We start from the raw sequence: 10,441 nt of genomic DNA on the forward strand, positions 1-10,441 counted from the left end.
CCACGTGGATTTGATGCTTTTCCTCCTTTCCCTCTTTTCCAAATATCACTTTTCTCAGGCCCCTCTGCTCCTCACCCCAAAAACCCAGAACCTGTCCCCAGGTCACCCATGGCACATCCAAAGTGACCTGGTTTTTTTGGGATTACAGAGCAGGGTCAGGCACAGATCCTGCCCCAATCCCCGCTCTGGGATCAGCCCCAGACTGGAATAATCTCACCCACCCCAGTGTGGAATTTGGGATGGGAGAAGGGAAAAGAGCAGGAGGAGAAGGAGGGAGTGGGATTGCAGAGGAAACCTGTGCAGGGAAGAAGGAGCTGCATTCTGGAGCCGGTAAACAAGGGGGGTCTGTGCCAAGGGCAGCCCCAGTCCCACCAGTTTGGAGCCGTTCCCATTTCCCAGTCTGTAACACACTGGGATTTCTTCCAGAGCCTGCCAGGTTTGGGGCTGGCTCTGTCACCACCTGTCCCTTCTGCTGCTGGGTCACAGCTGCTGCAGGAAAATAGCAGTAATTAAACACATTAATTTAATTCAGTAATTAAATACAGGTAATAAGAGGACACAAAATGGGTCACTTCACCCTCTTTGTTTTCTTTCCTTTGCAGTTCACCCTGCTCATCACAGACACACCAAGCTGGCTGCTTTCCCCCAATCCCTTTACAAACCATCCCGCATTAAGCACCAGAATTTTGCCACACCTATCAAGAAACTCTTCAAAAAAGGTTCTGGGAAAAGCTGGGCACTCCCATTCCCTCCTGTGCCAAGCCAGGAATTCCCAGCACCACACAACACCCTGAATTATAAATATTAATTATAAATTAATACAACAGCGTTCAGATTCATTCAGTCACTTGAAGGGTTCCAGATGATCGATCCCCTGTCACACCAACAATTCCTTCTCCACATCAGGCTGAAAAACCCCAAGATTGTTTTGGGTTGACCCAAAATCCTCCCGGCTGTCCCACAGGGAGATGTTGTGGATGCTGTGGGATCCTGTCAGTGCTTCCCTAGAAAAATCCCAGAGGCCGGGAGAGCTCTGCTCCCCTCCCACATTGCTCTGTAATTAGCACCGGGCTCTGTAATTAGCACTGCCTGATTTCTCCCTTTGTTTGCCGGGGAGGGGGAGCTGAGGATGTCTGGGATTCACGGGGATGAGCCGGGTTTAATCAGGCAGGGGTCAAACCTCCTTCCCAAAGTCACTGGGATGGAGCCCAGGAGCTGCTCCTGACCCCTCTGATGAGACAGAACCTTCCAGAGGGCTGGGATGGAGCTCGGGAGCTGCTCCTGACCCCTCTGATGAGACAGAACCTTCCAGAGGTTGATTGCAGGGCAAGGAGAGCTCCTGAAGAGGTTTTGTGATTGAAATGGAGGAGGATGGGAATTAGAGGGAGAATGAAGCAAAAAGGGATGGAACAGCCCTGGAACAGGAGGATCTGGGGGGTGGAAGGTATGGTAGAGGAGCAGAAACCAGGACAGTGTTGTGGATTTTCTCTTGTTCCCTCTGGAGCACTCGGACACAACATCCAGGGGCTAAACCAGGGCTTTGATCCCTGCCAGGAGCCCTCAGCCAAGGCCCAGAGCGGAATTTCAGCCACCAAATCCTTCCTGCAGCAGCTCCAGACACGGAGCTGCTCCCAAACCCAGCACCGGGCTCCAGGCCAGACCTGCAGGAGGAGTTCCTGAGGACAGGGAGAGCCAGAGGTGAGCCCAGGAGAGTTATCCTGGGAAATCCATGGAATTCCTGAGGCCAGAGCTGAGCCCAGGAGAGTTTCCCGGGAAATCCATGGAATTCCTGAGGCCAGAGCTGAGCCCAGGAGAGTTATCCCGGGAAATCCATGGAATTCCTGAGGACAGAGCTGAGCCCAGGAGAGTTATCCTGGGAATCCATCACCTCCTTCCCACATAATCCACTGGTTTTCCATGGCTGGAGGTGCCGCCCAGCCCAGCACTGAGCTCCAGACAGGAATGCCAGCAGCAGTTGGTGACCAGGGAGCAAGATTTGGTCAGTGCCCATTCAGCAGCCCTGGGCCAGTGACCAGCTGGATTTGGCCAGTGACCAGCTGGATTTGGCCAGTGACCAGTTGGATTTGGCCAGTGACCGGCTGGATTTGGCCAGTGACCAGATGGATTTGGCCAGTCCCCATCCAGCAGCCTTGGGCTGGTGGCCACAGGACAAGGGCAGTGGCCAAAGCCGCCTCTCCCCTCAGGCCCAGCTGGGTTTTTACTTCCTGACCACGGAGAGGCTCAGGAGACCCAACCATCTCTGCTCTCTGAGCTGAAGTCACCAGGAAAGAGGAGTTCCAGCCCTTCCATCTCCATCTTTTGCAGAAAGGGAGGATTTTGAACCCTGGGTGAACTGGAGAAAGCAGCAACACAAATCCTGCTGCCACCTGGGCTGGGCCCAAAATTCAGTTACAGAAACGGGGCTGGAGACGCCTGGAACACCACTCTGGTATTCCACACAGTGATGCAAACGGAATGGAACACCGTCATTATCCCCAGCTCCTCTGAGAACAGGAGAGACAGCAATGTCCCAGCTCCCCTCTCTGCTGGAGATGTTCCCACCACTCTTTTTCATTTCCCACCCAGGCTCAGTGGAAGGTTCTGCTGGCAGAGGGGGAATCCTCCCCAGCCACACTCAGGAAGGGGTTCTGAGAGAGAGAAACTCTCTCCAAGGCACTTGGGTGGGAGAGGAGGAGAGGGGGCTTCCTGGTGGGTTACAGGGTGGAGGGAGCACAGCGGGGGGGTTCTGTCGCTGGCCCACCCCTTTCCCCTCTTTTCCCACCCGGTCGTGGAAGGCGGCTGTGCCAGAGGGGGAATCCTCCCCAGCCACACTCAGGAAGGGGTTCTGAGGGGAAGAGGAGCCCAGAGAAACTCTCTCCAAGGCCACTTTGGGATTGGAGAAAGGAAAAGAGGAGGAGGAGAAGGAGGAAGATGCTTCCTGGTGGGATTACAGAGGAAACGTGTGCAGGAAAAAGAGAAAAAGGAGCCACATTCTGCAGCCAGGTGAACAAGGGGGTCTGTGCCAAAGGCAGCCCCAGTCCCACCAGGCCAGTGACCAGCTGGGTTTGGCCAGCTCCTCTCTCAGCTCCGCAGAGAACAGCAATGTCCCAGCTCCCCTCTCTGCTGGAGACCTTCCCACCCCCTTTCCCACCCAGGCTCAATGGAAGGCGCTGCTGGCCAGAGGGGGAATCCTCCCCAGCCGGACGGGGGTCCCACTCTCAGGAAGGGGGATCTGAGGTGGGGAGGAGCCCAGAGAAACCCTCTCCAAGGCCACCTCGGGGTTTTCCAGCTGCAGCACGGCGTGGGGCAGCAGCTGGGGCGGGCTGAGGCTCTGCAGAGCCCTGTGCCCGGAGGTGTCGGGGTGGAAGGACACCAGCTCGTTGCTGAAGGTCACTGTCTCCACGGCGCCGCCGCGGCACAGGCAGCCCCAGCCCAGCAGGGAGGCGAAAGCGGCGCGGAACTCGGCGTTGAAGGCGTAGATGATGGGGTTGAGGGCAGAGTTGGCCCAGCCCAGCCAGGTGAAGGTGCTGAGCACGGCCCTGCTGACGCACGGCGACGCTCCCGGGACGTGCAGCTCGGGGTCACAGAAGGGCACCAGGCAGTTGAGCACGAAGAAGGGCAGCCAGCAGCACACGAAGACGCCCACGATGATGGAGAGGGTCTGCAGCACCTTGGTCTCCTTCCTGAGGGAGTTTTTCAGGGAGGTTTCCCGAGGGCGGGCGCTCCGTCCCGCCGGGGTCTCCAGGGAGGAGATCCCACGGAGCTGGCGCCGGGCCAGGCGGAAGAGGCGCCCGTAGGTGCCCAGCATGATGGCAACGGGGATGTAGAAGCTGATGAGGGATGAGGAGATGGCATAGGTCCTGCTGAGGCTGGGATCACAGCTCCCCTCCTCCGCAGAGCCGTTAAACCCCAGCTGCTCCCGGTCCCTGTGCCACTGCAGCTGCACGGGCAGGAAGGAGATGAGGAGGGACAGCAGCCAAGCCACCGCGATGGTGACGAAGGCCAGGCGCTGCGTCACCCTCCTCTGGTGGCGGAAGGGCTCGGCGATGGCCCAGTAGCGCTCGAGGCTGATGAGGCACAGGTGGAGGATGGAGGCCGTGCAGCACATGATGTCAAAGGCCACCCAGAGGTCACAGAAGGCCCCGAAGGGCCAGAAGCCCAGCACATCACTGGCTGCTCTCCAGGGCATCACCAGCACGGCCACCAGCAGGTCGGACACGGCCAAGGAGACCACGAAGAGGTTGGTGACCTTGGAGCGCAGGTGTGGGAACCTGAGCACGGCCAGGCACACCAGGGCGTTCCCCAGCAGCGTGGCGAGGATGAGGAGGGACAGGCAGGCGGCTGTCACCACCCGCAGGGACAGCGGGGAGTGGCTTTGTGCTGCCCAGCCGGTGGCACTGAGCCCGTCCTGCCCAGCTCCTCCTGCCGAGGGGTAAAACCCATCCATGGCTGCCCCGTGTTCCTGGATTGTCAAGCAAATTGTGTTCTATTCACCGTCTGCATGGCAGCCGGCTTCTGTTCGGTGGGCAGCTCTCCTTATCTCTTCCACAGCTGGGGGGACACCTGCTGATAAGAGGCCACTGAATGTCGCTGCACGGCTGATAAGAACTGCAGCATCCCATTGGGAGATGTGAGCCCAGAGGGAGGAGCCAAGCATTCCTGCCTGGATATAATCTGGAGATTCTGGAATGTTGGGGAAGATGAAACAGGAAAGCCTTATAAATACGATTGTCTGGCAAAAGATTTTGAGAATATGGAAACTATAAGTGAGATTGAAATGAAAGCAAGCTGTGAGATGCCTCAGTTACTGAACAACTGGAAAACAATGGTGTGGCTGGCTGAAGGTGATCCCCTTTTGATGGAACAACACCCTCTGCTTGCAGACAGCTCCAAGGGTCAGAGCAGACCCTACAGCTTGGCAGGAGGGGCCCAAAGAGGAGTTTTTAGGGTTTAAAATGTAACACAGGATGGTAATGTAGTGATTCTTATAGGCTGTAGGTAAATGCTGTAGGATTTGTATATTGTACTAGATTGGTTAGTGAGAATGAGAATATTCAACACAGAAGATTTATTGTGTTGGAATGGGAACCTCGCTCTCTTACTCTCTTACCCTCTCATCCTCTCTCCCCCTCTCCTCTCTCATTCCTGCTCCGAGCTGTGCCTGGCAGCTCCCAGCAGGGCCCTGCACTTGGCCCTTTGCAATAAACCCCAAGTTCCACGACCTGGCTGCAGAGATCTCTCATCTCCGTCTGTCCCAACCGTCCTACCCTCCGATCTCCTACCCTGGAACACCAGCCCGGCTTCTCCACTGGATTTCCCAGAGGAGCAGCAGCTGCCTCTGCCCCTGGATCTCCAGAGGAAGACTGCACCCTTCTCCAGGATCCCTGCTCCAGCAGAACCACCCCTGACACTGCAGGAGGGCTGAGCCACAATTCCAATGGCGCTGCTGCCAGCACCCTGACCCACAGGGTGTCAGGTTGGGTTCTGACTCTGGCAGTGCTGGTTTAGTTCACTGCATTGTTTATTTTATCCTTTTATTTTCTTCCCTATTAAAGAACTGTTATTCCTGCTCCCATATTTTTGCCTGAGAGCCCCTTAATTTCAAATTTATAGCAATTTGGAGGAGATGGGGATTTTACATTCTCCATTTCAGGGGAGGCTCCTGCCTTCCTGAGCAGGCACCTGGCTTTCAAACCAAGACACCCTCGACATCCCTGCTGAGGTTTCTCAGCTGCTCAAGGCTCCATCAGCATCCAGAGCCCATTTTCCCTTTTCCCTGCTCCCTCAGCATCTCCGAAGCCCCAGCTGCAATCCAGTCCCTCTGCCAGCCCAGGAAAAGTGCTGGAAGCTCTCAGTCCTTTCCAGATCTCTGCCGACAGGATTTTTGGATTTTTGGAGTTTGGATTTTCCCTCCTGCCTCCCACCCCAGCTCCTTTCCTCTGCTGCTCCCAGGAGCCAGAACTCACCTCTGGGGCTGGGGAGGCTTTGCTGCAAATCTTCCTCCCTCTCCTCTCTCCTCTTCACCTGCTGGTGCTCCCGCGGAATTCCCAGATTTCTTCCATGGCCAGGCTGGGATTCACGGCCAGGAGCAAGAGGGGTCTGAGCTCCCTCTGCTCCTGCAGCCCCTGCTCTTCCCTCTGGAGCCAAATCCCTCTGGCTTTGGCTCAGGTGGGATCTGGCTCTGCCCTGGGAGCTGGGAGAGATGTGAATCCACAGGGTGAGTCACTGGGAACTCGCTGAGAGGGTTCGAGGGGCAAAATAATCATCCCAGTCAGATTTGAGGGTGCTCAATGCAAATGAGCACAGAAATTTATTGTGATTTCTGCATAAGAGATGCCTGATTTCCGTGCCCAGGCGCTGAGTCACAGCTCAGAGATGACCCCAAACCAATCAGTCCTCCCTGCCCTGAGCTGGTGCAAAACTGGCATTTACTGTCCACTGCAAAATCCCTTCACCAGGAAAAAAATGAAAAAAACCACATCTAAAAATCCTGTACAAACCTGGAAGTTTTTTTTTCTTTTTGAAAGTCCCACACAAAGCAGCCTCCGATCTTTTTTCAGCACAGGTTACCTGCAGAACCAGTGAGGATGAGGATAAGTTTTTTAATCCTTGGTAAACAGATTTTACTTTCAGTAAAGTGGTGTAAAGTTGCTTCTCTTTCAAGTTCATCACGATTTCCGTAATTCCCAGCTCGTTCCACCTCAGCTTTCACCTCAGGGGTAACTGGTACAACTAACCAGAGAGTCAAGATCCTTTTCCAGTCAGGTGTGGATGTGGCAGCTGGGGACACAGTGTGGGGGTGGCCCTGATGGTCTGAAGGTCTTTGCCAACCTTAACTCCAGAATTTCATATTTTGGAGCTCCTAAGGAGGAGGAGGAGCTGATTTGTGTCTCAAAGAAGGATTTCCTGGGAGCCTCCTGGCTTGGGATGTGCCACCATGAGCTGCCACTGCAGCTGTGACTTATGGAGGTCACAGATCCAGTGCCACCCTGCTGTGTGTGACAAATCCAGTGCCACCCTGCTGTGTGTGATAAACCCAGTGCCACCCTGCCCTGTGTGTGACAGATCAGTGCCACCCTGCCATGTGTGACAGATCCAGTGCCACCCTGCCCTGTGTGTGACTGATCCAGTGCCACCCTGCTGTGTGTGACAGATCCAGTGCCACCCTGCCATGTGTGACAGATCCAGTGCCACCCTGCCCTGTGTGTGACTGATCCAGTGCCACCCTGCTGTGTGTGACAGATCAGTGCCACCCTGACCTGCATGTGACAAATCCAGTGCCACCCTGCCATGTGTGACAGATCCAGTGCCACCGTTGTGTGTGATAAACCCAGGCCACCCCTGTTTGTGACAGTCCAGTGCCACCCTCCCATGTGTGTGACAGATCAGTGCCACCCTGCCCGGCTGTGACAGATCCAGTGCCACCCTGCCATGTGTGTGACAGATCCAGTGCCACCCTCCCATGTGTGTGACAGATCAGTGCCACCCTGCTGTGTGTGACAGATCCAGTGCCACCCTGCTGTGTGTGTGACAAATCCAGTGCCACCCTGCCCGGCTGTGACAGATCAGTGCCACCCTGCTGTGTGTGACTGATCCAGTGCCACCCTGCCCTGTGTGTGACAAATCCAGTGCCACCCTGCCATGTGTGACAGATCCAGTGCCACCGTGCCCTGTGTGTGATAAACCCAGTGCCACCCTGCTGTTTGTGACAGATCCAGTGCCACCCTCCCATGTGTGTGACAGATCAGTGCCACCCTGCCCTGTGTGTGACAAATCCAGTGCCACCCTGCTGTGTGTGACAGATCAGTGCCACCCTGCCCTCTCAGTGCCACCCTCCCGGTGTGACAGATAGTGCCACCCGGCTGTTTGTGACAGATCCAGTGCCACCCTGCTGTGTGTGACAAATCCAGTGCCACCCTGCCATGTGTGTGATAAACCCAGTGCCACCCTGCCCGGCTGTGACAAATCCAGTGCCACCTGCCCTGTGTGTGACAGATCAGTGCCACCCTGCCGTGTGTGTGATAAACCCAGTGCCACCCTGCCCGGCTGTGACAGATCCAGGGCCACCACTGCTCTCCTGAGGAGAAGAGCCTCCCTGCCAAAGTGAGGCGGGGAAAAGCAGGACAAGCTTTGCAAATCCTGGGCACAAAACGAGTTGGTTCAGCTGAAATTAATTCACTCTGTGCCCGGAGTGTGGTCTGGAGCATCCCTGACCCTGCCTTTCCCTGTCACCTCAGGGGAAAGAGCCACCAGAGCTCCCTGAGCCGGCTCAGCTGAGCCCGGGTCCATCAACCCAGCTCTCTAAACCCGGGTCCATCCCCCCGGGATTGCTAAACCCGGGTCCATCCCCTCGAGCCAGCTTTGCTGAGCCCGGATCCAGCATCCCGGGATTGCTGAGCCGGGATCCATCCCCCCACCCCGAGCCGGCTCAACTGAGCCCGGATCCATCAACCCAGCTCTGCTAAACCCGGGTCCATAACCCCGGGAATGCTAAACCCGGGTCCATCACCCCGGGATTGCTAAACCCGGGTCCATCACCCCGGGATTGCTAAACCCGGGTCCATCACCCGGGATTGCTGAGCCCAGATCAATCCCCCCGGGATTGCTAAACCCGGGTCTATCACCCGGGAATACTAAACCCGGGTCCATCACCCCGAGCCGGCTCAGCTGAGCCCGAGGAGAGCAGGACCTGCCCCGATCCATTCCCGGCAGGAGCCGATGCTCTCTGAAGCCACAGCCCGGCTCGCTCTGGGTGTCCGGGCGCTCGCTGTCCCCGTGTCACAGCTCGGTTTAATTAAGCCTCGGTTTAATTAGCGGCGGCTGCAGCGCCAGGGAGCGAGGGTAGATGGCAGCAGCGGCCGCGCCCGGAGCAGCGCCGGCCCTCGGGAATTCGGGATCCAGCGTGGGAAAAGCGGGAGCTGGGGCAGGGCAGGGCAGGGGCAGGGCAGGGAAAGGAGCAGGGTAGGGTCGGGGAGCAGGGCAGGGACTGGGGCAGGGCTGGGGCAGGAGAGCAGGGCAGGGCTGGGCTGGGGCAGGGACTGGGGTAGGAGCAGGGCAGGGCAGGAGAGCAGGGCAGGAGCTGGGCCATGGGCAGAGACGGGGGTAGGAGCAGGGCAGGAGCTGGGGCAGGGGCAGGGCAGGGCCGGGGAGCAGGGCAGGGCAGGGCAGGAGCTGGGGCGGGGCAGGGCAGGGCCGGGGAGCAGGGCAGGGCAGGGCAGGAGCTGGGGCTGGGCAGGGCAGGGCCGGGGAGCAGGGCAGGGCAGGAGCTGGGGCTGGGCAGGGAAAGGAGCAGGGCAGGGTTCTCCCCCAAGGTGGGGGGGAATAAACCCCGGGACAGCCCCCAGGGAACGGGCACGGCCCCGGGGCTGGCAGAGCTCCAGGGGCGTTTGGACGCCACTCCCAGGGTGGGATCTGGGGTGTCCGCGTCCTTTCCCTCTCAGGATACCCCAAGGCCCTCAGGGCAGATCCCTCAGCCGCCCAGGGACGCTCTGCCCTCGGTGCCCCACGGGGCATTTTCCTACCAACCCCCGCTCTGGGCACGAAGGTTTTCAGGATCTCAGAAACAAACACGGGGATGCTGCCACTGCTGCCACTGCTGTCCGGGTGAGCAGGGGTGGCAGTGCCCTGTGACACGGCAGGGTGGCACTGATCTGTCACACATAGGCAGGGTGGCACTGGGTCTGTCACACACGGGCAGGGTGGCACTGGTCTGTCACACAGGGCAGGGTGGCACTGATCTGTCACACACAGGGCAGGGTGGCACTGGTCTGTCACACACAGGGGCACTGGTCTGTCACAAAGGGAAGGGTAATGGGTCTGTCACACACAGGGCACGGTGGCACTGGTCTGTCACACACACAGCAGGGTGGCACTGGTCTGTCACACACAACAGGGTGGCACTGGATCTGTCACCCCCCTAAGTCACAGCACAGGGTGGCAGTGGCAGCTCATGGTGGCACATCCCAAGCCAGGAGGCTTCCAGGAAATCCTTCGAGACACAAATCAGCTCCTCCTCCTCGGGAGCGCCAAATGTAAAATTTTAGAGTTAGGTTTGGCAAAGACCTTCAGACCATCAAGTCCAAGTGTGGCCTCAGCACTGCCAAGGCCACCCCACGCCGCGTCCCCAAGTGCCACCTCCCCACTGTTTGAACACCTCCAGGGATGGTGATTCCACCCTCCCAGTGTCTGAAATTTTCCATAAAGGATTTCGTCCCAATTTCCAACCTAAACCTCCCCCGGCACAACCTGAGGCTGTAGGAAAGGAACAGGAAAGGATCTCCCCTTCAGCTGGGGCTGGGGGGATGGGATGGGATCCATGGGATGGGATGGGATTGGATGGGATTCATGGGATGGGATGGGATGGGATGGGATGGGATGGGATGGGATCCATGGGATGGGATAGGATGGGATGAGATGGGATCCATGGGATGGAATCCATGGG

General features: G+C 57.7%; 1 protein-coding gene across 1 annotated transcript; it reads right to left on the reverse strand.

Moving 5' to 3' along the window:
* Nucleotides 1–3,157: 3,157 nt before the first annotated feature.
* On the reverse strand, nucleotides 3,158–4,447 carry LOC115912489 (D(1)-like dopamine receptor). Its single transcript, XM_030964070.1, has one exon. It carries the CDS (start codon nucleotides 4,445–4,447, stop codon nucleotides 3,158–3,160), a length of 1,290 nt encoding a protein of 429 aa, XP_030819930.1.
* Between the last annotated feature and the right edge of the window lie 5,994 nt (nucleotides 4,448–10,441).

This window comes from Camarhynchus parvulus, chromosome 22, assembly GCF_901933205.1.
Source record: "Camarhynchus parvulus chromosome 22, STF_HiC, whole genome shotgun sequence".
NCBI lineage: Eukaryota > Metazoa > Chordata > Aves > Passeriformes > Thraupidae > Camarhynchus > Camarhynchus parvulus.